Raw genomic sequence first — 26580 nt, forward strand, 5'->3', positions numbered from 1 at the left:
TAAGTAACCAACTGGAAAAGGAAGGAGGAAAATGGAGAGACAGTGCCAACATTCACTGATGTTTGGAAACAATTTGAGTGCCAGGCCAGATTGAAAAGATCAGGGTGTCAGGGCCTCGAGGCGCGAGATGCACCGATTCAGCTCACTGCTCCGCTCTGAGCTGAACTAAGGGTCTGTGGACTTACTTGCTTGCACTTATTGTCTGCATGATTTGTTTTTAGTTTCTCTGCACATAATAAATATACTTTTGAACTTTGACTCAAGAAAAAAATGCATTGAAAAAATCCTGTAGGCTTTCATGGAAGCAACTCTGAGCGCCCTTTTGCATTATTCACAACATTAAGGAAATCCAAACCTCGTATCGATGCCTGTGTCTTTCCTCAATGGAGTCAAAATCCTTGTACAACTTCCCTAGAAGTTAAAGAGAGAAAGTATCAATTTAAAAGGAACATGACAACACTGATCAAAAGCGAACACACTAGCCAACTATTTAAACTATCTTCAGCATAGCGATTTCTACTAACTGGGCTGACCTTTAACGTTTCTGGGACTTTTGCCCTTCCTGGGCTTGAGAACTGCTGTCGAACAGTATAAACTGGCTCGCTACTGCCACATAAATTAAGGTACGGTGGCGGGTAGATGTGTCTCTTCTGAAGGAGGTGCAAGGCACTCCTTCCCTCCACTAGCCTACAGGTCACCCTTGGGCAAGGTGTAGCACCTTGATCAGGGTCACGTGAAGCCATGGGAGCAGGTGGCGGATGGTCGTATGAAACAAGGTAAGACAGTAACAGAGTGCAGAATAAACTGCTACAGGTACAGAGAAGGTGCAGTGCAGATGAAGTGCAAGATTGGAACGAGCTGAACTGCGGGGTCAAGAGTCCAACTCATTGTACTAGGGAACCAATCAACAGTCGTAACAGCAGAATAGACACTGGCTGGAGTCTTCTGGTATGTGCTTTCAGACTTCTATATCTTCTGCCTGACAGAAGAAGGGAGAAGAGAGAATCTCCAGAGCGGGTGAAGTCTTTGTGTTGGCTGCTTTACAGAGGCAGCTAGAAATGCATCCATGGCTTCATGTGACCATGACTGGGGGCTAAGCAAGTGCAACACCTTACCCAAGGGCAACCTGCAGGCTGGCGGAGGGAAGGAGCATCTTGCATCTCACCCCCCACCCAGCTCTCACAATGCCAGCTTTTCATTACATATTTAATTAATTAACCAAATTCCACCATGCTGGGATATCATCTGTCTGATGGATAATGGCCTTTTAACACAAGCACTCTGTTACAGCAAACACAAAATGCTTAGCAAAAGGAATAGGGAAATAGAAGCAACTTGCAACTTGAAAGCAGGAAGCAGAAATCTTACTGAGTACTGAATTTTTGTCTTTGAACATTGTGGTTCTCTTGCCAAGCCTCATGGTCCCTCCCATATCCCCGGGATTGTGCTCTGGCATGTCAATCACCTGTAGGAGAAGTGACAGCAAACATTAAAACTCAACCACAAAGAAAGGTGGTGACTGTGAATTCCCGATGTGGGGTTAATGCACTGCTGTAGAACAGTACAGCAAAGGGCAGCACGGTAGTGTAGTGGTTAGCACAACGCTTTACAGTACAGGCGACCCGGGTTCAATTCCCGCCGCTGCCTGTAAGGAGTTTCTATGTTCTCCCCGTGACCGCGTGAGTTTCCTCTGGGTATTTTGGTTTCAATGTTACAGGTTAGTATGTTAGTTGGTTGAGTAGGAGTAATTGGCACGGGCTCGTCGGGTTAGAAGGGCCTGTTACTGTGCTGTATCTCTAATTAAAACGCAGCAAGTAATGAAATGCGCCGTTTGCCTCAATGACAAACACAATCCGGAGATGTGCTGGGGGCAGCCCACAAGTGTTGCAATGTTTCTAGCACCAAACCATATGTCTTTTGGAATGTAGGAGGAAACCCATACCAAGAACTCTTCCCACGGTAGCACAATGCTTTACCGTACAGGCAATCAGGAGTTCAATTCCCATTGCCGCCTGTAAGGAGTTTGTGCATTCCGCCTGTGGCCGAGTGGATCTCCTCCGGGTACTCTGGTTTCCTCCCAGAATCCAAAGGCCTACTGGTAGGTACGTTAATTGGTAATTGCAAATTGTCCTATGATGTGATTAGGCTAGGGTTAAATCAGGGGATTGCTCGACAGTATGGTTCAAAGGGTCTGTTCCATGCAGTATCTTAATCAATCAATAATTTGGGCACACAATGTTGTGTTGACCGTGTACCCTATTCCAAGATCAATCTAACCCTTCCCTCCCACTTGGGCCATCATTTTGCTGTCATCCATGTACCTACCCAAGAGCGTCTTCAATATCTCTGAAGTATCCGCCTTTACCGTCACCCTAGCCCCCACTGTTCTGTGTAAAAAATCTATCCTCCAATCACCTTAAAATTATGCCCTCTCATATTAGCTATTGTCGCAATGGAGGAGAAAAAGAGGAATCTTCTTCCACATGCCGCTGATGGACATTGTATGCACCTCTAGCAAGTCTCTACTTATCCTCCTAGATGAGAAACCATTAGTTTAGCCGCTGTACCGCTTTCTGCCAGTGAGTGTGAAAAATACACAAGTTTGTTTAAAAAACAAATCTTATAAAAGCAACACACGTCAAAGTTGCTGGTGAACGCAGCAGACCAGGCAGCATCTCTAAGAAGAAGTACAGTCGACCTGACGAAGGGTCTCGGCCTGAAACGTCGACTGTACCTCTTCCTAGAGGTGCTGCCTGGCCTGCTGCGTTCACCAGCAACTTTGATGTGTGTTGCTTGAATTTCCAGCATCTGCAGAATTCCTCGTTTGAATCTTATAAAAGAATTATTTTAAAATGTTACGGGCATTGTGTTAGATCCTGGCATGAGTATAGATGGGTTCCCAAAGTCTTGCATAGACACTGTAGGGCAAAGGATCGGTTTTTGCAATTAGTGTAGAACAACTTTTTGTAGTGGAGAAAAACATTTAATCAAGTCACCCTGACCTTTTGGAAGTGCTTCAAAAACAAACAAACAAAACCAAGCAAACATCAACTAGGATCGTAACACATACATACCACAGGGTAGCTGGTGTTTGGATCAAATTCAGTAGAATTGGCATCTACAAAAGAAAGTAAAAAAAACACGCAGTGAAACACATCATATGTAAAACTCAGTTTTATACTTTCATAATCCTGGTTGTTGATTGGAGTGTAAAGTTGTCATTTCAAAGTTCAAAGTGAATTTATTCTCAAAGTACATATATGCCACCATATACAACCCTGAGATTCAGTTTCTTGAGGGTATACTCAACAATGCTACAGAATAATAACTATAGCAGGATCAATGAAAGATCATCCCTAAGTTGTTAATTTAACTAGATATACGTATACTGTCAAACAAGACAATGTTTCTCCAGGCCAGGGTGTAAAGTACAGTAGTACACATAACAACTTTGGAAAGCAAGAATAAAATCTACAAGTGAGTTACACATAAATAAACAAAGTAAAGTGGATAAATTAAATATGGTAAGGTACAGAGCAGATTAACCAGTGACACTTCAAATATGATGTGACAGGGAGTTCAGCAGCCTCATGGCCTGAGGGAAGAAGCTGTTTCCCATCCTGACCGTTCTTGTCTTTATGCATCGGAGTCTCCTGCCTGATGGTAGAAAGTCAAAGAAGATGCTGGATGGATGGGTGGGATCCTTGATAATATTAAGGGCCCTGCGGACGCAGCGCTCCTGATAAATGTTCCTGATGGATGGGAGGGAGACCCTTACGATCCTCTCGGCCATTCTCACAGTCCTTTGTAGGGACTTCCGGTCCGATGCTCAGCTGCTCCCACACCAGATGGAGATGCAACTTGTCAGGACGCTCTCAATGGTGCTCCTGTCAAATTCAGTAAAAAAAAAGGGATGGGGGGTTGGGTGGTCACCAATTATCACCGGTGCCAATGGGACAGTGCCTGGGGTGATGAAGGCCATTATCTCTTTCACCAATCAACTTCCCAAGCTCTTTACTTCACCCCTCCCCCCTCCCAGATCCGCCTATCACCTACAACCTTGTACTTCTTCTTCTGCTCCCCCCACCTCGATACTCTCTTCCTTCCAGTCCTGAAGAAGGGCTTCAGCCTGAAGTATTAACTGTTTACTCTTTCCCACGTACGCTGCCTGGCCTGATGAGTTCCCCCAGCATTTTGTGTGTCACTTTAATCAAGTGAAGGAAAGAAATTTCCCCGTACCTGACCAGTTAAGTTCATTCCGCGCAAACTCCACAACAGCCAACTGCATTCCAAGGCACACACCTAACAAAGACCAAACAACCGGAATATTAGAATCCCTAAGGACAATAAAAAAATCATAAAATATTTAGTGGGGGGGAGGAGAGAGGAGGTGGTTCATTGATTAAAATTTGACAGACAGTTTTAATCAAAGTTCAATTTAAAATTTATTATCAAAGGACATATATACATTATACGGTTATATGGTTGTTATGTGGTTATATATGTCACCACATACAACCCTGAGACTCATTTTCCTGTGGGCACACTCAGCAAATCTATAGAATAGTAACTATAACAGGATCAATGAAAGATCAACCAGAATGCAGTAGATAAACCGTGGAAGTGAAAATATAAATAAATAAATAATGGGAACATGAGGTAATGAGATAAAGAGTCCTTAAATTGAGATCATTGGTTGTGAAATGATGTAGCAAGTGGGGTGTAGTTATCCCTTTTTAATCAAGAGCCTGATGGTTGAGGGGTGGTAACTGTTCTTGAACCTGGTGGTACGAATCCTGAGGCTCTCGTACCTTCTCCCTGATGAGGCAGCGAGAAGAGAGCATGTCCTTGGTGATGGGGGTCCTTAATGACGGATGCAGCCTTTTTGAGGCATCACACCTTAAAGATGTCCTGGATACTACGGAGGCTAGTGCCCATGATGGAGCTGACCGAGTTTACAACCCTGCAGCTTACTCTGATCCTGTGCAGTGGCCCCTACCTCCCATACCAGACAGGGATGCAGCTAGTTAGAATGCTCTACACGGTACATCTGCAGAAACTTTCAAGCATTTTTTAGAGAGAGACCAAATCTTTTCAAAATCCTAATGAAGTATAGCCGCCTTCATGCCTTCTTTGTGGCTCTATCGATATATTGGGCCTCTGTAACTTTAACATTTTATTCTGCATTCTGTGATTGTTTTCCCTTGTACAACCTCAATGTAAAGATATGATGAAATGATCTGTACATGTACAGATGCTATGCAAAGTAAAGTTTCTCACTGTAAATGGGCACGTGACAGTAATAATTCAGCGACATAATATTTTAGCGGCTGAAGATGAAACTGGCAAATTTTTAATAATTTATTTACTGACAGGATGTGATGTCGCTGACATGCTAACATTAACTGTACACCCTGGGGCAACACAGTAGCTTAATGGTTAGCACAACGCTTTACAGTGCAGGCGACCCAGGTTGCTGCCTGTAAGGAGTTTGTTCGTTTTCCCTGTGACCGTGTGGATTTCATTCAGGTACTCCAGTTTCCTCCCACAGTCCAAAGACGTACCAGTCGGTAGATTAATTGCTCATTGTAAATTGTCCCGCGATTAGTCTAGGATTAAATTGTGGGAACGCTGGGCGGTGCAGCTCAAAGAGCCTATCCAGCACTGTATCCCAATAAATAAATAATTGCCCTTGACTGAGGAAATGGTTTGAAGTCAACATTGGTTGTGGGTGAGGAGTCATTTCCAAGGACATAAGGCTTTCTTTGCTGAAGGTTATTCTGTGGGGTTTCCTATGTAGATTATCAATTCCATCATCATATAAAAATTCAAAATATATTTATCTATGCAGTATACAACTGTGAGATTCATCTTCCTCACAGATGACCAAGACACAAAGAAAACCACAGAACCCATTCAAAGAAAAATATCAACCTCCCCACAAACAAAAACAAAACAAATTGCGCAAATGGCAACAAAAAAAAACAAAGTTATTTAAGTGGGAATGTAGACTGAAGGCAGTACACCCGACAAAAAGTTGGATAATTCCTCTTACCCAAAAATGGCTTCTTCTGTTTTCTGGCCCAAGCAATCGCAAGAATCTTCCCCTCCGTCCCTCGGACACCGAAACCTCCGGGCACCAGGATCCCACTGCAAGAGGAAACCGTGGATGCTGAGTAATCCAGCAACACAAGTCGGAACTTCACTTTTCGCTGAACTTTCACAAAACTTAAGAGATTTACCCAGTGACGGGTTCCAACAATCTGCCTAGAAAGCAGTTGTGAACTCAGCCAGCTCCACCGTGGGAGCCAGCCTCCCCATCATCAAGGACATCTTCAGAAGGCAATGCCTCAAGAAGGTGGCACCCAGCATCAAGGACTCACCATCTAGGACAGACCTTCTTCTCATTGCTACCACCAGAGAGGATTAGATTATTAGATTATGAGGACACGCAGTCCTCTTTTATTGTCATTTAGTAATGCATGCATTAAGAAATGATACAATGTTCCTCCGGAATATCACAGAAACACAGGACAGACCAAGACTGAAAAACTGACAAAAACCACATAATTATAACATATAGTTACAACAATGCAAAGCAATACCGTAATTTGATGAAGAGCAGACTATGGGCACGGTAAAAAAAAAGTCTCTAAGTCTCTCAAAAGTCCCATCACCTCACGCAGACGGTAGAAGGAAGTAAAACTCTCCCTGCCATGAACTTCCAGCACCGCAAACTTGCCGATACAGCACCCTGGAAGCACCCGACCACAGCCGACTCTTGAGCACGTCCGAAAACTTCGAGCCTCCAACCAGCCCTCCGACACCGAGCACCATCTCTGCCGAGCGCTTCGACCCCTGCCCTGGCAACAGGCGATAGGCAAAGCCGAGGATTTGGGGTCTTCCCCTCCGGAGATTCTCGATCGCACAGTAGCAGCGGCAGCGAAGCGGGCATTTCAGAAGTTTATCCAGATGTTCCACCGTGCTTCTCACGTCTGTCTCCATCAAATCAGGATTGTGCACGGTACTTACAAATACGATATCATTTTGGAGCGGCCGCGCGCACTGCGTCGCGCCACCATCTTCTCCTCTCCTCCTCCTAAGGTACAGAAGCCTTAAGACACACACACAATTTTTTTTTAAATTGGGATACAGCATGGAGTAGGCCCTACCGGCCCTTTGCGCCGCGCCACCCATCATTCCCCCTAATTAACCCTAGCCTAATCATGGAACAATTTACAATGACCAATACCAACCGGTAGCTCTTTAGACTGTGGGAAGGGAACAAGAGCACTCGGAGGAAAGCCACGAGGTCACGGGGAGAATGTACAAACTCCTTGCAGGCAACGATGGGAATTGAACCAGGGTCGCTGGCACCGTAAAGTGTTGTGCTAACCGCTATGCCACCGTGCTGTCCAGCTCACCAGTTTATTTAGCCAAAGGACCTGTTCTTGCTCTGGAGCGTTACTTGTTCCACCCAAGACAATGAGTGCAAGATGTCCCCTGCCAATTCAACGTGCTTCCTGCATAGTGCAGGGCTCCACCAAGTTAGAGTCAAAGTCAAAATAAACTCATTGTCAAAGTATGTGCTGTACATGTCACCATGTACTACCCCAACATTCATTTTCCTGCAGACATTTACCGAAAAATTAAAAAAATCCAACAGAATTTATGGAAAAACATACATAAACAAAGACCAATAAACAACCAACAGGCAAAAGATGACAAACAGTGCAAAAATAAACAATGAAAAGAACAAGAGTTGCAGAATCCTTGAAAAGGAATTTACAATGACTATCTCCGGGAGGGGGGAGAAGATGGCGGCACGACGACAGCGCGTGCGGCCACTTCGGTGATGATGTCTGTTATCTGTCAAGTAGGGGACCGTGCACAATCCTGATTTGATGGAGACAGACCTGAGAGCATAGCAGAACATCTGGAAAACTTCTGAAATGACTGCTTTGCTACTGTGTGGTAACTGGAATCTCCGGAGCAGAAGGCCCTGAAATCCTCAGCTTTGCGTGTTTCAGCGGCCGGGGAGAGGTCGAAGGCGCTCGGGAGGCTGTATCGGACAGGCTGCTCGGAAGCTTGGAGTTTTCGGATGGATGGACTCAGGGTCCGCTGCTTCCAAGGTAACGGCGAATTGTTGGTGCCTGGAGGTTTATGGCAGGGAGTTTTTCCCTTTTGCCGCCTGCTATCGGAAACTCGGGAGTGGATCAACTCGGGACTTTGAGAACTTTTTTTTTACTGTGCTTATGGTCTGTTCTTTATCAAATTATGGTATTGTTTTGCACTGCTGTAACTATATGTTATAATTATGTGGTTCTGTCAGTGTTAGTTTTTGGTTTGTCTTGTTTTCTGTGGTATCACTCTGGACAAACATTGTATCATTTCTTAATGCATGTATGCATTTCTAAATGACAATAAAAGAGGACTGAGTGTTCTCATAATCTTTAAAAAAAAAATGGGCCTTTAGGTTGTGGAATTGATTCAGTATATCTGGCCATACAGACTCGTATGGCCAGAATTGGGAACAGCTTCTTTCCAACTGTGATAAGACTGCTGAACGGATCCTGACCCAGATCTGGGCCGTACCCTCCAAATATCCAGACCTGCCTCGGTTTTTTTTTGCACTACTTTACTTTCCCTTTTCTATTTATGACTTATAATTTAAATTTTTAATATTTAATATCGAATTGTACTCCAGGGAGCGGCAAGCACAGAATCAAATATCGCTGTGATGATTGTACGCTCTAGTATCAATTGTTTGGCGACAATAAAGTATAGAGCTGAGTGAAGTTATTCACTCTGGATGGCTGTAGGGTAATAGCTGTTCCCAAACCTGGCGGTGTGCGACCCAAAGTTCCTCAGCCTCCTGTCCGATGGGTATTAGTGAGAAGACAGCATAGATGGTAAAGGGTCCTTAATGATGGATACTGTTTACTTGTGGCAGTGCTTCTTGAAGATTTGCTCAGCGGATTGTTGGAATCCACTGTAAGACTAAGGTTGTCGCTTAATCATAATTTTGTTTTTACAAACTCAGGTATTTCTCAGTACGTGGTACTGGCAGAAAGTGGTACAGCAATTACATAACGATTTACCATCGTTCCCATTTTTCAATGGCTAAGTGTTAGCACATAACCATGTGATGCAATTGTGCAACCAGTGATTGGTTTCTTATCTGAGGAATTTCTTTTATCTTGACTATAACAGCGATGGATGTTTCAGAGACGCCGGCTTCTTTTTCTTTTGTCTTCTTCATCTTTACTTTTCACTGCTGTTCCTCAGCTCTTCACTTAGTTTGATTAGTATTTGATTGTTTGTTTAAACTTTGAAATAAATGATCGACAAGAATTAAAACCCCTCGCCATTCTCGACCCTCAGGATCAGAAAAATTAAGAGATCCAACAGAATCAAACAACAATTTCTAATTCAAGAGAAAAACACCAGATCGCATGCTTCACAGACTTTGGCAGCTGATCTGCATTTTGTGGAGACATTTATGAAGGGAATTTCAGATGGCAGATGGAATTTCAGGGACTTACTTGGCACTGCATAGATTCTGCCAAGCCTCGTGGTATTTGACTGGATCGTCCTCCTGTCTTGCTGGCTCCAGGTCAGCTGAATCTATATACTGCCGAGAAAATAGATAAGATATTTAAACCACTTTCCACTTGCCCTGTGCAGACACATCAGCAATATTTAAAGATGACGTGACAGTCTTCGACATTTAGTGACAGCAAGGTACCCAATATAAACTGTAAGGATTACTTCCTCTCCAGTCCTTGCTCTTTCCTACCCACCTGGATTCACCTACCACCTTCCAGCTATCCACCTCTCCTTCCACCCCACCTTTTATTCTGGCATCAGCCCTGAAGAAAGGTCCCGGCCCAAAACCTCATTCATTCATTTCCATAGATGCTGCCTGACCTGCTGAGTTGACACAGCATTTTGTGTGTATTACTATCCAGGAGTTCGAATGTTCTTCCTGTGAAGAACATTCTGTGTGTTTCCTCCCACATTCCACAGACATACAGTACTGTGCAAAAGTCTCAGGCACATAGATATAGCTAGGGTGCCTAAGGCTTTTACATAGTACTGTAGTAATTTTATGTATTGCACTGTGCTGCTGCTGCAAAAAAAAAATTACACATTTCATGAGATACGTGAGTGATGATAAACCTGATTCTGATATGGGTCTCTATTGTGGATGGAGAGTGGGAAGGGGGCAGGGAGAGGGGAATCATGGTTGGGAAAACAGGAAGGAAGAGGGGAGAGAGTGGGAAACATCAGAGAGCCATTCTGTAATGATCAATAACCTGATTGTTTGGAATCAAATGACCTTGCCTGGTGTCTCAGGGCTGGATGTGTCTACACCCGCACCACCTTCTGCTCCAGCACAGCTTCTCTGCCACCTATCCCACACCCTTCCCGTGGAGCTCCACCCTCACCATTCCCAACATCCTTGGTTCAATATCCAGATTTACAAATTTGCCCTCTACACCACTTACTTAACATGTATACACTTATATAGTAATACACAATTTTTTTTCTCTATATGTATTTCTACAACTATCAGGCTCATAAACTTTACTGCTGCCGCAAAGTTAACAAACTTCGCAACGTATGCCAGTGATATTAAACCAGGTTCTGATTCACATGGACCAGGGGTTCCCAACCTGAGGTCCACAGATCCCTTGTGTGATTGCCTTGGTCCACGAGGGCAACAGCCCCTGGTCCCTCTTCACTTTGACAACATTCTGCCTGTTTAGTCTGTGTAAGCAACATGGATAACCTCACACTTGCCACCTCTCAGCGGATCAAGATCCCACTGTAAATCTCTGTCGCATTCTGCGCCAGCGACGATACCACCCACTTTACTGTCATCTGCAAATCTCGTAACGTGTCTTGTACATTCTCATCCAAGTTGCTGCTACCATTGGGCAAGAGGTACAAGAGCCTTAGGTCCCACACCACCAGGTTCAGGAACAGTTATTACCCAAAAACCACCAGGTTCGTAAACCAATGTTTAAACTGGTTCCATAACTTACACTCACTTTCGATGAGAAGGCAAGAATTAAGAACGATAACAAATCAGCCATGATGGAACAGTAAAGCAGACTCAATGAGCCAAGTGGCCTAACTCTACTCCTGTGTCTTATTATTTTTGTCAGACTCTATAACCCATGTTCTCAGTATTATTTATTTACTTATTTACTTACACAATTTGACTTTTTTTGCACATTGGTTGTTTGCCTTTGATTAATTTCCAGTAATTCTATTTCCCTGTTTACCTGTAAATATCTGCAAGAGAATGACTCTCATTTGATGTCATATGCGTACTTTGATAAGACATTTACTTTTGCACTTTTAAAATCACTGGTAAGGATGACAAGCAACAACAGGCCCATCAATGGGCTAAAAAACGGGTGACGGGATTTAATGTGTGAGGTGTTGCACTTTGGGAGGGCCAACCAGGCTAGGAGTTGCATGGTGAGCAGTAGGGCATTGAGGAGTGTGGTAGAACAGAGGGATCGGGGATTACAGGTTCATAATTCCTTGAAAGTGGTATCACAGGTAGATAAGGTCATAAAGAAAGCTTTTAGCCCAACTGGCCTTCATAAATCAAAGTACAGAGGACAGGAGATGGGATGTTATGTTGAAGTTGTACAAGGTGTTGGCGGGCCCAAAACTGGAGTATTACTTGCAGTTTTGGTCACCTACCCACAAGAAAGATGTAAAAGAGTACAGAGAAAAATTTCTAAAATGCTGCTGGGACTTGAGGACCCAAGTTATAAGGTTGAATAGGTTGGGTCTTTATTCCCTGGAGCACAGGAGAATGAGGTGAGATTTGATCGTGACGTACAAAATTATGAAGGGTACAGATAGGGTAAATGTAAGCAGTCTTTTTCCACTGAGGTTGGGCGTGAACTAGAAGTAGAGGTCATGGGTTAAGGGCAAAAGATGACATGTTTAAAGGAGCTTCTTCACTAACAGGGTTGGAGAGAGTGGAACAAGTTACCAGCAGAAGTGGTGGATGCAGGGTAGATTTCAACACCTAAAAGAAATCTGGATAGGTGTGTGGATGGAAGGGGTGCTGAGTGCTAAGGTCCAGGTGCAGGCCGATGCGATTGGGCAGATTAATAGTTTGGCACAGACTAGATGGGCCAAAGGGCCTGTTTCTGTACTGCAGTATTCTATCTCTATTCAATGCCTATCAACCCCTGATCTGTCCAAGATCTAGCACTCCACCATTGCTCTCAAACTCAAAGTATGTACAGTATGTTACCATACCTTGCGATGCACGTTCTTGCAGGCGTTTACAGGAAAACAATGGAATTTATGAAAAAGTATAAAGACTGACAAATAACTAATGTGCTAAAGACAAGCTGTACAACAAAAATACTGAGAACGTGAGTTGCAAAGTCCTTGAAAGTGAGTCTGTAGGTCATAGAATCAATTCAGAGTTGAGGTGAGTGAAGTTATCAAAGCTGGTTCAGGAGCCTGATGGTTGAAGGCTAATAACTGTTCCTGAACCTGGTGGTGGGGGACCCAAGGCTCCTGCAACTCCTGCCAGGGAGACATCAAGTCAACCAGCCCTCTCTAGATTCCTTATGATCTACTATCCAGAGCAGCCCACCATGTGGAACTTAATCAAAGACCTTACTGAAGTCCATGTAGACCAGGGCTTCCCAAACTGGGGGGGGGGGGGCAGTCCATGGACCCTTTGGTTAATGGTAGGGGGTCAAGGGCATAAAAAAAGATTGGGAACCCCTGATGTAGATCAAGCACATCTACTGCCCTGCCCTCACTGATCTTTCATCAAAACAAGTATCAAATTTGTAAGACTCCTAACGTGACAATACAGAAACTGTGGAGACAAGTAGTAAATCGGTACCCAGCCTACCTTCACTTCCAACTTCTGGTTAATCGCTAATGCGGAGTGCTCCAAGGCCTTGATCACAGAAGCATAGGAGTCCGAGAGTTTGGTATATTTGCCAACCAACGCAATGGAACAAATTTCTAACGTGCGGTCATATCTGGTTGGGTAAAGAGGAAGACAAAGAAAAGAATTATAGTCATTCCACGACAGAGCTGAATGAACTGGTCAATACAAGATAGAAAACTTCTCTGCCCAATGCTTTAGATAAGATATGAAACCTTTCTTTAATTCTCAGTGAGAACACAAGTTTAAGCCGCCAATTCATATTTCATTAGTGATTCTGAATTCACTTCTACGCAAAAAGGCCATTTTATTAAGTACAGGAGAGGAACCCGTTGTGGTCTGCTGCTGCTGTTAAGCCCATCCACTTCGAGGCTCGCCGCGTTTGAGTTCAGAGATGCTCTTCTGCACACCACTGTTGTAACACCCGGTTATTTGAGTTACTGTCAGCTTGAACCAGTCTGGCCATTCTCCTTTGACCTCTCTCATTAACAGAACTGTCACTCTCTGGATTTTTTCCTGTTTTCCGCACCATTCTCCGCAAGCTGTTGTGTGCGAAAATCCCAGGAGATCAGCAGTTTCTGATGTACTCAAACCACCCCATCTGGCACCAACGATCATTCCATGGTCAAAGTCACTTGGATCACATTTCTTCCCCATTCTGATGTTTGGTCTGAACAAATTAACCTCTTGACCATGTCTGCAAGCTTTTATGCATCGAGTTGCTGCCAGATGACTGGGTAATTATATATGTGCATCAATAAAGTGGCCACTGAGTATATGAAGGATATATTAAATATTCTGTGATGTCTACAAACTATGCAAGCAAACATGGAATTTTCTTGAGAAGGTGAAGATTTTCTTGACATCCTGAAAGAGACTTCATCTGACATTGCGTGCACTAACTATGCCACCTACAATGCCAGCAAAAATGAAGCAAGATTCCTATTAAGGCTCAACTAGTTAACACCTTCAAGGACTGTTACCCGCAGAAAGTACAGTCACAGAATAACCTCCAAGGAAAACTATTTCAAACTCACACTGATGATGTGAGGGGTTTCTTTGAACACAAGGGACAACACTACTTCCCATATGAATGCCAATTTGTGTGTCAGCACAAGAGAGAAATTTCTTCGAGAAGCAACAACAGAAAAGAGCAGAGGAAAAAACTACAGCATGGAAACAGGCCCTTTGGCCCATCTAGTCCCTACCTACTCCCATTGATTGGCACCTGGACCATATGCCCTCCACACCCCTCCCATCCATGTATTTATCCAAACTTTCCCAAAGTGTTGGAATCAAACTTGCATCCACCACTTGCACCGGCAGCTCAATCCACACTCACACCACCCTCCTTAAAATATTTCACCTTTCACCCTTAACCCATGACCTCTATTTGAAGGCCCACCCAACCTCAGCGCAAAAAGCTGCTTGGATTTGCCCTATCTATACCCTTTGTACACCCCTATCAATCTCCCCTCATTCTCCTACGCACCAGGGAATGAAGTCCTAACCTATTTCCCTACAACTAAGGAACTCAAGTCCTAGCAACATTCTTGTACATTTTCTCTGTACTCTTTCAATCTTATTGACATCTTTCCTGCAGATGACCAAAACTGCACACTATACTCCAAGTATGGCCCCAACATCTTATAGAACTTCAACTTAACATCCTAACTCCTGTAATCAAAACTCCGATTTATAGAGTCAAAGAAAGGTACAGCTCAAAAACAGGCCCTGTGGCCTATCTAGTCCATGCGAACCCTTTAAAATGCCTACTCCCACTGCCCTGTCCACCACACTGCTACCATTCACGTACTTACCCAAATTTCTCGTAAATGTTCAAATCAAGCTTGCATGCACCACTTGCACTGACAGCTCGTTCCACACCCTCACAACCCTCTCGTGCAAAAGGTTCCCCTTTCACCCTTAACCCATGTCCTCTGGTTGTACTCCCATTCAACCTCAGTGGAAAAAGCCTGCTTGCATTTACCCCACCTATACCCCTCAAAATTTTGTAAACCTCCACTCAATCTTCTACATTCTAAAGCATCTAGTCCTAACCTAGCCAATCTTTCCTTTCACTCAGGTTCTCCAGTCCTGGCAACATTCTTGTAAATTTCCTCTGCAATCTTTCAACCTTGTTTACACCTTTCCTGTAGGTCGGTGACCAAAACTGCACACAATACTCCAAATTAGGTCTCACCAATGCCTTATAAAACTTCAACAAAGCATACCATCCCATCTCCTGTACCCAATACATTGATTCATGAAGGCCAATGTGCCAAAAGCTTTCTTTGCGACCCTATCTACCCCTGACACGGCTTTTAATGAATTACGGACCTGTATTGCCAGATCCCTTTGTTCTGCCATACTCCTCGGTGCCCTGGCACTCACTGTGCAAGACCTACCCTGGCTGGTCCTAACAAAGTGCAACACCTCACACTCCGCTGCATTAAATTCCATCTGCCAGCAGATCTGGCAAGATTTTCTCTTATGCTGATTGAGCCACAAGCAATTAGTTTTAGACTGGAGAAGACCTGTCAGTAAAACCAGATACACAGTTCATACCCAACTCTGAGATTTACTCTCCACAGCTGAACCTAAGGAATTCTTTCAGTGCAGCAAAAATCAATCTTATAAGCCAAATGTTATTCCTAAGGAACCCTATGAGGTAGCAACACCATGTGGGAAGGCTGAACCAATAACGAGGCCATCCTCTCTGTAATTCTTTGCAAACTATTTCATTGGTGAAACACAACACTCCATACATAAAGCACAAGAAGTTAATAGAATCATATAGTGTATTGGTTGTTGGGGTGCAGATGCATGAGTGCGAGGTAAGTCGCTCCTTCCTCCCGCTACCCTGCAGGTCACCCTTGGGCAAGGGGTAGAACATGATCAGGATCACGTGAAGCCATGGCAGCAGGTGGTGGATGGTCGTACGAGCAGCTGGCGCACATCACAAGTCCTGGTTATGGGACCACTAACACCAGGCAGATAGTCACTGGAAACGACTGGGGGTCACCCGGACTTTGCGTCTGCGGGGTCCGTGACATTTTCTCCACTCTTTGCTGAACGGACACCGCAGCCGAGGGCCTGCTCCAACTGCTCCAGGCTCCCTGTCCGAGGATTCACCTTTGTTCTAAAAGCTATTTGCTTACTCTTAATTTTTGCACGATTTATTTTCTCCCCCCTCTCTGTCACTGCACATTGGGTGTTTGTTGTTTTTTTAAAAAATGGGTTCTTTTAGGTTCCTTTGTTTTGTGGCTGCTTGTAAGGAGACGAATCTCAAGGCTGTATAATGTATACATACTTTGAACAGTAAAAGCTCGAATCTTTTGCTTTGTTATAGCACGTGACTGATGGGAATGCAATTGTCGTTCCTTTCCGTGCCTTGTGACGCATCGGGCCGCAACCTTGCCGTTCCTTTAGCAGTTTTGTCTGTTTTCTACGAGGCCGAGTTGTTAGCTCGACGCTCAGCCCAGCACGGATGGAAACCGCACAAGGAGCCGGCTGGATTCGAACACGGGACCACTTGCCCCGAAGTCCTGTGCTGATGCCACTATAGCACCGGACCGCTAAGAATGCAAGATCGTAAATAACCAAGATAGTGAAGGACCGAGACGAGAGAGCGCCGGTCCGGCAGCTACCGTACCTGTCTGCCATATCCCTCCATTTGTTCAGTAGTCTTCTTGGTTTAGTTTCATACTGGAGGTCAAGCCTTTCCTTAAAGTACTGCACAACCCCCTCAGCTTCAAGTAGCAAGGGAACTCGATACAAGGAACAAACATCATACACGCAAATAACCTGCAATCAAACAGATATATTTAAGCCCGAGAAACATCAGTAGTCTTAGATTTACAGAACACTACAACACAGAAATAGGCCCTTCAGCCCATCATGTCCCTTGCTGAACTATTAACCTGCCTCGTCCCACGGATCACAGCCCTCCATACCCCTTCCATTCATGTGCCCATCCCAATTTCTCTTAAACGTCGACATCGAAACCGAATCCACCAAGTCTGTCGGCAGCTCGTTCCACACTCGCACTGGCCTGAGTGAAGGGGTTGTCCTTCAATTCGTCTTTCACCAGGCACGAGTTGGGGGTGGGGGGTGGAGTTTGGGATTCTGATATTTCTACCATTCATACCTTGGGGTTTCTTGTTTCATGGATGTCTGTGAAGAGTAAGAATTTCAGGTTGTGCACTGTATACATTCTCTGATATTAAATGGAACCATTGAGCCCATGACCTCTCATTCTCGTCTCACCCAACCTCAGTGGAAAAAACACCTGCTTGCATTCACCATTTCTATAACCTCAATTTTGTATACTAGTACACTAATATAAACAAACTGTGTATCATTCCTCAATTATGATTGAGAAGGATTAACTCAGCAAATTGTACTAGAATCACTCTAACCCAGACACTACAGAAGCCGGAATCCGGACAAAAAAAATAAAAACACTGTAAGACTCAGAGTTACACAGACCATCTTGTCTATGTTGAGAAAAGTGCATACCTTAGCTCATCCCATTTGCCTGTGTTTGACTCATATCCCTCCAAACCAGGGGTCCCCAATCTCTTTCACGCCCTGGACCAATACCATTAAGCAAAGGATCCTTAGAACCCAGCCTGGGAAACCCTGATCTCCATCTTCCCTATCAACGTAGCTGTCCAGATGTACCCACCCCTACCACTTACGCTGGCAGCTCATTCCATACACCCATCACTCCGTGTGGAAAAACTTGCCGAGTTCCTCTCTAAACCTTTCCGTTCTCATCTTAAACTTGTGCCCTCTAGTTAAAGTTTCCTCTATCCAAAGCAAAAAAAACTGCTACTACTACCTTATCTTTGGTCCTCATCATTTGATCAATCTCTTCAAGGTCACCTCATTGCTCCTTGGCTCGATGGAAACCAATCTCAGCCAAGTCTCCCTCTCCTTGTAACTCAAACCCTCCAATCCAGAGTGTTCTTGTGATAAAGATGAGAAACTCTGCAGAAACTGGAAATCCAGAGCAAAACACACACAAACACAAACACACACACACACACACAAGAACTCAGCAGGCCAGGCAGCATCTATGGAAATAATCAGTCGATAGTTCTGGCTGAGAATCTTCTTCAGAACTGAGAAGGAAGTGGGAAGATGCCAGAATAAAAGGTGGGAGGAGGAGAGGAAGGATAGCTAGATGGTGATAGGTGAAGCTAGGTGGGTGGGAAAAGTAAAGGGCTAGGGAGGAAGGAATCTGATACAAGAGCAGAGTGGACCATAGGAGAAAGGGACCCGGGGGAGGTGACAGACAGGTGAGAAGAGATGAAAGGCCAGAGTGGGAAATAGGAGGAGGAGAGGGGGAGGGAATTTCTTTTAAACCAGAAGGAGAATGTTTTCTGCACTCTCTATGACCAAATCACACTTCTTCCTTTAATGTGAAGACCACAAGCTCACGAATTCCAAACTAGTCTCACTTGTAGAGCTGCAACACAATGTGCCAGCTCTTATACTCGCACAAAATGCTGGAGGAACTCAGCACTTATGATGGGGAATAAACAGTCGGCCTTTTAGCCCAAGGCCCTTCTCATCAGGACTGGAAAGGAAGGAGAAAAGCCAGAACCAGAAGTTGGAGGGAGGGGAAAGAAGGGTCTTAGCCTGAAATGTCTATTTATTCACATTCAAGCTGCTGCCTGACTTGCCGATTTCCTCCAGCACTTTGTCTGCATTGCTCAAAATTTCCAGCATCTGTAGACTCTCTTATGTTTACAACTCTTGTATTCATTCCCATTACCGATAAAGGCATGCATGTCACACACCTTCTCCCCCACCTTGGCTACGTAAACGGTTATTTTCAGGGATCTGGTATAGGTACTTGTATTTCTCAACGTCTCTGTTCAGCAACACTACCGAGGGCACAGCCACACACTATGTTCTGGCCTGGTTTATCTTCCCAAATATATCACTTTGAACTTGTCCGAGTTAAATTCCACCTGCTGTTCCTTTGCCCATTTTTCCAGTCGATCAACTGTCATACAAAATGTCATCCATCACTTTCCCTCCACAGATGCTGTCTGACCTGCAGAATTCTTATTGTAGTTGTTTTTTGCTTAAATGAAATCACAACAGCAAAAGACTGCAACATCTTACTCTGAATACACTGGATGGGAAAGATTTTGCTTCCTGAATACCTTTGGGCATACCTTGTGGATTGTGGGCTGCTGATCATGAAAATTACCATGAAATTTCTGTATCATGTACCATTAAAAAAAGTGCCGATATTTCTTATTTGAATTCATAATTCAAGACAGATTAACTGATGCCAAGATTGAGGAAGGCATTTCTGTTAGTCCACAGATCAAACAGGTCATCAATGAGAGGCAATTCAAAGACCTTCTAGTGGGATCAGTGAAAATCGCATGGAAGGCATTCAAGGCTGGTGTTGAAAATTTTCTTGCCAATTACCGAACTATGTGCAGCTGGCTGACAACGTGCTTCAAGCATACAGAATTATGAAGTACAACATGTCACTAAAGATTAATTTTCTGCATTCTCATTTAGATTTCTTTCTTGAAAATCTTGGCACTGTCAGTGATGAGCGTGGTGAAAGGTTTCAGCAGGACATTGCGGTCATGGATGGAAAAATGGGTAACTGGAATCCATCAATGCTGGCTGATTATTGTTGGACACTTAAACCAGAAGCCTCAGACATTGCATACAAATGAAAATCATCACCGAAACATTTTTAGCTGAATTAACTATTGCAAAGCATCAGCACTGTTATGCAATTAAATGCATTACAGTCAATAAAAAGTTAATTTCTTGTTTCTCCAAATTCTTGTGTAATACAAGTAGTCTGAAATTATGTGTTCAGCTTCAAGCAGTCTATCATAAACAAATTTAAAAAACTGAGGAAGCAACACTTCTGAAAAATTTGGTTGTCAAGTGATATCTAGAGGTGATTGTCGACTGTTCAGTCAGTGTTAAACTCCCGATCCCAGATGTTTACCTGTTCAGGTTCTACGTGGCAGAACATGGAGATTTTTTCTTTAACAGACTTCTCCATGGGCGTCGTACATCGGCAGACGATCTGCAGAGACAGTTAGAAACAAGGTTTACTGAATGTCAGACCTACTCACTACAACCGGGTACGGAAGGAAGAACATCTGTTTGGTGGGGGGAGACATGCAGGCCCTTTGCCGCACAATGGGATTGTGACCTCACAATCCACCTCGTTACAACCTTGGACTTTATCGTTTACCTGCATTTTCTCGGTAGATTTACGTTTTATCCTGCATTGTTATTGTTTTACCGTACTCGACCTCAATGCACAACCTGATCTGTTCGTGTGAGAGAGAGCACTTGGTGAACTCACTCCTTACACATACCACACAAACATTGCTTTGCCAGTCTGCCGTCGTTGTGCTGAGTGCACACACTTCAATGTCTCCCCCGATATATTCTCACAATGGGTTCTAAATCGAGCCGAAGTGCTTGGGTTGGCTTTACGAAGCCTTTCCGCCATACATGACAGAATATTCCATTTCTTTAGTAATGGGGATGTGTAAGTCTGCATATGTTGACGTAAATACTTCTGTTTCGTTTATAATATGATTGTAACTACATTGCAGTGGCTCATATTCTGATTCATGCCTAGTCTTAAGTTAACGTTGTTGGTAGTTAAAGAAGGCATGTCTTAGTGCCTACAAAAAAAGTCTTCGTCTCAGTAGGGGAGAGATAGGGGTTGCCAGGCGTTTGCGCTGGACAACAGTATGGAGCTATTATTGCGTTTTCAGGTAGAAGGCACGGTAGCATGGTGGTTAGCAGAACGCTTTCTATTACAGGCGATCCAGGTTCAATTCCCGCCACTGCCTGTAAGGAGTCTGTACGTTCTCCCCATGACCGTGAGGGTTTCCTCCGGGTGTTTCGGTTTTCTCCCACAGTCCAAAGACGCACCAGTTGGTAGGTTAATTGGTGGTTGTCCCATGATTAGGCTAGGGTTAAGTCGGGCGGGGGCTGCTGGGCAGTGTGGCTCAAAAGGCCCACTCCACACTGTATCTCAATAAATAATCCATTTTACTCAGTAGCCCAACCAATGAAAATGTTAGAATTGTTTTCAAATACTTTTCGTACGATAATAGTTGAATTAATGCAAGACTAAAATGGTAGTTTTTTTTTACTGTATTACTTACTCGAGTATTTTTTTTTAAAAACAGAACGTGCTTCATCCCAACTTTACTGGCAGAAAGCCGTTTAGCTGTTGTGCAACAGTTTATCATAGTTCAATTTTTAATTTGCTGAGTGTGGCAGCATGAAAATGAATCTAGGGTGTTATATGGTGATGTATATATGGTGATAAATTTTACTTTGAACTTTTTAAAAGATTTAATCAGTATGACCAGTATGCAATCAAGCTTTTCACTGTATCTCAGTACTGTGCCAGTAATAAACCAATCCCAATACACTAAGGCCTTGATCTTCACTGCCCAGTGACAGGGGTTAGGCTGTATTACCCGGGCTTGTGATTGCTTCCACTTACCAAGTCTGGTGACAGACCAAGTCCTCGCAGTTCCCGAACGCTGTTCTGAGTGGGTTTCGTCTTTTGCTCTCCTGTGGTACTTGGCTGAAACAAGACAGAGGCAATCAGGTTGGACTCAAAAAAACGTTACCTCTGGCTGAGGAATCCACAGCGCTTGGTAAACAAAACAGAGAACACAATTATTTTGATGGTTAATATCGAAAAAAAAATTGGAGAGCAGACTTAGTAACTTGTTTTACAACCCCTCCAAGGAGTACTGAGAGCAGTTTTGGGCTCCGTATCTACGAAAAGGATGTACTGACGTTGGAGAGGGTCTAGAGGACGTTTACAAGAATGATCCTGGGAATGAAAAGGCACGAGGAGCGTTTGATGACTCTGGGATTGTACTCACTGGAGTTTAGAATAAGGGGAGATGGGGTGTGCAGGGGTGGTCTCATGAAACCTACTGAATTCTGAAAGCCCTGACATATTCAACAGTGCACGGACAATATCTACTCACATGGTGGTGAAAATTGCCAGATGCGGAGAACAACTCAACCCAACCATCAACCACCCCTGATACACGTCTGCTGATTCATTTGCAACAAAAAGCCTAGACGGGGTGGATGTGGAGATATTTCCTATACCGGGGTAGTCTAGACCAGAGGGCACAACCTCAGAATACAAGGATGTTCCTTAACTGCAGAGATGAAGAGGAATTTTCTTTACCAGAAGAAGATGTATACATGGAATTCATTGCTACAGAGGGCTGTGGAGGCACAGTCATTGGGTATATTTAAAGCAGAGGTTGATAGTTTATTGATTAGTGAGGATTTCAAAGGTTATGGGGAGAAGGCAGGAGAATGGAGTTGAGAGGGAAAATAAATCAGTTATGAGGGAATGGCAGAGCAGACTCAATGGGCTGAATGGCCTAATTCTGCTCCTATGTCTCATGGTCTCTGAATAATGAGTTTTACAACCTCCAACAGGACTCCATACGTCAGGGTGCATATCAAAGATCGCCTGGTTGAATCCGAGCAATGTTTGAAAACAGTTTCAGTCATCCTAGTTTTATTGCTAGCTGTGGTAAATGAGTCAGAGTCATGAATTTAAACCAACTGGATTTGGCAATCTCACACTGGAGAGGAGTGGCAAAACACTAATTCAGCTCCAGTTCTGAAGAAGGTTATCAAGTTCTTTTTTTTAAATTACGCATCTTTTGAAGGAGCAAAAGTCGTGTCAGGAGCTTAACCACATTTAACGTCACAGTACAGTACAGGCCCTACAGCCCACAATGTTGTGCCGACCTTTTAATCTACTCTAAAGTCAATCTAACCTTTCCAGCCCACACAGCCCTCCATTTTGCAATGTGCCTAGCTCATCACTATGAGCCACGTTATATGACATCATCAAGTGCCGCAATGTTCGACATGGGCGATTGTGGTCTTTTGACCATGATTGTCGTGGGCAAATTTTTCTTCCGGGCAGTGTCTTTCCAAGACAGGTGACCACACAGCCATTATCAATATTCTTCAGAGACTGTCTGCCTGGCATCAGTGGTGGCATAACCAGGACTTGTGATGTGCACCAGCTGCTCATACGACCATCCACCACCTGCTCTCATGGCCTCACGTGACCCTGATCGGGGCAGGGGAGAAGAGGCCTAAGCAGTGCTACACTTTGCCCAAAGGGTGACCTGCAGGCTAGCACAGGCTACATCTCCTTTGGCTGACACGTATCTTGACCCTGCCACCTGGGTGCTGATCTATAACAAGCCAAATAAGCACTTCGTAGGGCCAACTGAGTGATAAGGTTCTAAAAACCGTCTCACTGAAAGACAGGAAGGGGCAGGAGAGGTATTCAAGTGCTCACAATCTGGATAGCTGGAAGCACAGCTACCGGCGGGGCAGAGTATAAACCGGGGACGAGAAAAAGACCTAAATGCAGCAGCTCAAAATGGGCGGTGCGACAGCGCCAGCGATCGCTGATCAGGGTTCAATTCCTGCCGCAGTTTGTAAGGAGTCCCTGTGACAGCTTGGATTTCCTCCAGGTGCTCCGGTTTCCTCCCACAGTCCAACGACGTACAGGTGAATACGTTTAGTCTGTTACTAAGAAAAGCTAAAGCTGCCAGTAAAGCATTAAACAAGAAGTGAACATCCCCACTGGCTACTAAGACTGAGCAAACCCTGAGGATTTACATGGGTGTAATTGGGGGACATGGGCTCGTTGGGTTAGCAGGGCCCATTACTGTGTTGTATCTCTAAATAAATCCCTCGTCATTGGGTTTGGAGGTTTGTATGCCTCAATGACCCACAGAGCCACGCCGGCTAGAGTCAGGGCCTTGCGCTGGGGCTCTTGGTTGGTCAACCATGTCAAGCAGGTCAAAGGGTAGAGGTCAGACTAAGAGTTGTCCACCGGTCCTCCAGGTTCGGGGGTTCTGCTCTGACTGGTAAAACAACATTGTTATGGAAACAGCAATGAAGAATCCTTCTACATCTAAGTGTGACGATATTCCTGAGTCTCCATCCGGGACTTGGAATGACTGATGGTAGTGAAAACCGAGCTACTGACATGATGAAGGATCCCTGAACACCAGCAAAGGTGGAGGACCTTACAACCCTGAGTGGTCAAAACGTTGCTACGGAACAGCAATGAAGAATCCTTCTTTACCCGTGTGACAGTACGGCCAAGTAGAGTTGGAGGACCTTTATTGCTACCCTAGACACTAGCCGCATAACGGGCAGTAAGTAAGCATTTTTAAATAAATTGTTCATTCATTAGGTGCCAGATCATATGATGTGGGTGATCATGGTCTTCCCGTGACCATGATTGTTCTTGGCAAACTTTTCTACAGAAGTGGTTTGCCATTGTCTTCTTCTGGGCAGTGACTTTACAAGACAGGTGACCCCAGCCATTATCAATACTCTTCAGAGATTGTCTGCCTGGTGTCAGTGGTCACATAACCAGGACTTGTGATGTGCACCAGCTGCTCGTACGACCATCCACCACCTGCTCCCATGGCTCCACGTGACCCTGACCGACTTTTTTGGGGGAAGGGGGAGTGAGCAGGTGTTACTCCTTGCCAAGGGTCATAAACCTTGTATGGTAGAGACACATCTCCACTCCGCCACCCACTAAATATATAATGGTCAGCACAACAGTGTGGGCCGAAGAGCCTGTATGATATTCTAGACGTTAAACAGAGAATTAAGATAAGTGGAGGAATTGAAAAAGCCAATAATGGACACAAGGGAGGAAGTTAATTGGATCAAAATAAATTAAAACGTTGAAATTTTATGTTAGGCTTTGTTTTTCATTCGGATCACCGGAGCGGAAGATGGAACATAACAGATTAGCAGGAAGCCAGGGTGTACAAAACCCCGGGTAGTTATATGCGCCTGATGGCCATACCTGTTTCAGAGAGGCACTACCAGGAACCTGGAAGTAGATTGCCCATTCTCAGTCACTCAGGGACAGTGTGCAGAAAAGAAAAGAAACATTATAACCACACTGGAAAAAGTTAAAATCCTTTTCTTCCCAGCTTATTAAACTAATCCCTTAGGAGATCAAACTGGGCCAGATTTTTACTAACGAAAGCATTGGTGTTCGATGTTGGTCAGCCTAAATATTTTGCAACCTACCACATGGGAATTCCGTTTTGTGGAATTCATTTCCACAGTTGGCTGAGGACAAGTATACTTAAAAGTGGAGGTTGATCGGTTCTTGATTAGTTAGGGTCAAAAGTTATGGGGGAGAAGGCAGGAAAGTGGGGGCTGAGAGGGTGTCCCGGTAGCATAGTGGTGAGCACAACACTCAACAGTACAGGAAAGCCAGGTTCAATTCCTGCCACTGTCTGTAAGGATTTGTACGTTCTCCCCATGACCATGTGGTTTCCTCCAGGTGCTCCGGTTTCCTCCCACAGTCCAAAGACGTACCGGTTGGTAGGTTAACAGGTCATTGTCAATTTTGGTCTCCAAATTTGAGGAAGGACATTCTAGCTATTGAGGGAGAGCAGTGTAGGTTCACGAGGTTAATTCCAGGGATGGCGGGGCTGTCATATGTTGAAAGATTGGAGCGACTGGGGTTGTATACACTGGAATTTAGAAGGATGAGAGGGGATCTGATTGAAACCTATAAGATTATTAAGGGATTGGACACGCTAGAGGCAGGAAACATGTTCCCGATGTTGGGGGAGTCCAGAACCAGAGGCCACAGTTTAAGAATAAGGGGTAGGCAATTTAGAACGGAGTTGAGGAAAAACTTTTTCACACAGAGGGTTGTGGTTCTGTGGAATGCTCTGCCTCAGAAGGCAGTGGAGGCCAATTCTCTGGATTCTTTCAAAAAAGAGTTAGATAGAGCTCTTAAAGATAGTGGAGTGAAGGGATATGGGGAGAAGGCAGGAAAAGGGTACCGATTGTGGATGATCAGCCATGATCACAGTGAATGGTGGTGCTGGCTCGAAGGGCTGAATGGCCTATTCCTGCACCTATTGTCTATTGCGAATTGTCCCATAATGAGGATATGATTAAATTGGGGAATTGCTGGGCAGCGTGGCTCAATAGATAAATAATTCAGCCATGATGTAACGATGGAGCAGACTCACTGGGCCGAATGGCCCAATTCTGTAAAAACACTGCAGGTGATGGAAATCTGACACAGAAACAGTGGGTTAGGCAACACAGTTGGAAAGAAAGAATTCTGACAAAGCATCTTCAATCTGAAATTCACAGATGCCTGACTCACTCAGTGCTTCCAGAATTTTCCATTGTTATGTTAACTTTTAACTGGACTGGAATCATATTATCTCAGCATTTAAACTGTTAAGGTTTTAAAAATGAACACTCAGTTGCCATCACATTAGTTACCTTCTGTATCTAATAAAATGGCCACTGAGTGTACGTTCGTGGTCTTCTGCTGCTGTAGCCCATCTGCTTCTGCACACAGAGATGTTCTTTCTGCACACCACAGTTGTAACATTTAGTTATTTGAGTTACCATTACCTTCCTGTCAGCTTGAATCAGTCCGGCCATTCTCCTCTGATCTCTTATTAACAAAGTGCTTTCGCCCACAGAAATGCCGTTCTCTGTCTGATTTGTTTCTCACACCATTCCCTGTAAACTCTAGA

General features: G+C 44.3%; 1 protein-coding gene across 3 annotated transcripts in view; it reads right to left on the reverse strand.

Moving 5' to 3' along the window:
* The window catches only part of LOC140190280 (CTP synthase 1-like), a 59126-nt gene that overhangs the window by 10253 nt on the left and 22293 nt on the right, over positions 1 to 26580 (reverse strand). For 2 of the 3 annotated variants that reach the window (XR_011883576.1, XM_072246870.1), the window contains exons 6-16: positions 24867 to 24893; positions 21477 to 21560; positions 19947 to 20027; positions 16602 to 16753; positions 12908 to 13040; positions 9546 to 9634; positions 6056 to 6150; positions 4240 to 4302; positions 3075 to 3118; positions 1369 to 1465; positions 356 to 411 (exon numbers count right to left, since the gene is read on the reverse strand). Coding sequence is in view for 2 of the 3 variants with exons in the window: in XM_072246870.1 (XP_072102971.1) it covers positions 356 to 411; positions 1369 to 1465; positions 3075 to 3118; positions 4240 to 4302; positions 6056 to 6150; positions 9546 to 9634; positions 12908 to 13040; positions 16602 to 16753; positions 19947 to 20027; positions 21477 to 21560; positions 24867 to 24893 (921 nt within the window). In the remaining variant the exon portion in view is untranslated. The remainder of the gene's footprint in view (positions 1 to 355; positions 412 to 1368; positions 1466 to 3074; positions 3119 to 4239; positions 4303 to 6055; positions 6151 to 9545; positions 9635 to 12907; positions 13041 to 16601; positions 16754 to 19946; positions 20028 to 21476; positions 21561 to 24866; positions 24894 to 26580) is intronic. The other variant, XM_072246872.1, reaches the window with a different exon arrangement.

This window comes from Mobula birostris, chromosome 29 (genome assembly GCF_030028105.1).
Source record: "Mobula birostris isolate sMobBir1 chromosome 29, sMobBir1.hap1, whole genome shotgun sequence".
NCBI classification, from domain to species: domain Eukaryota; kingdom Metazoa; phylum Chordata; class Chondrichthyes; order Myliobatiformes; family Myliobatidae; genus Mobula; species Mobula birostris.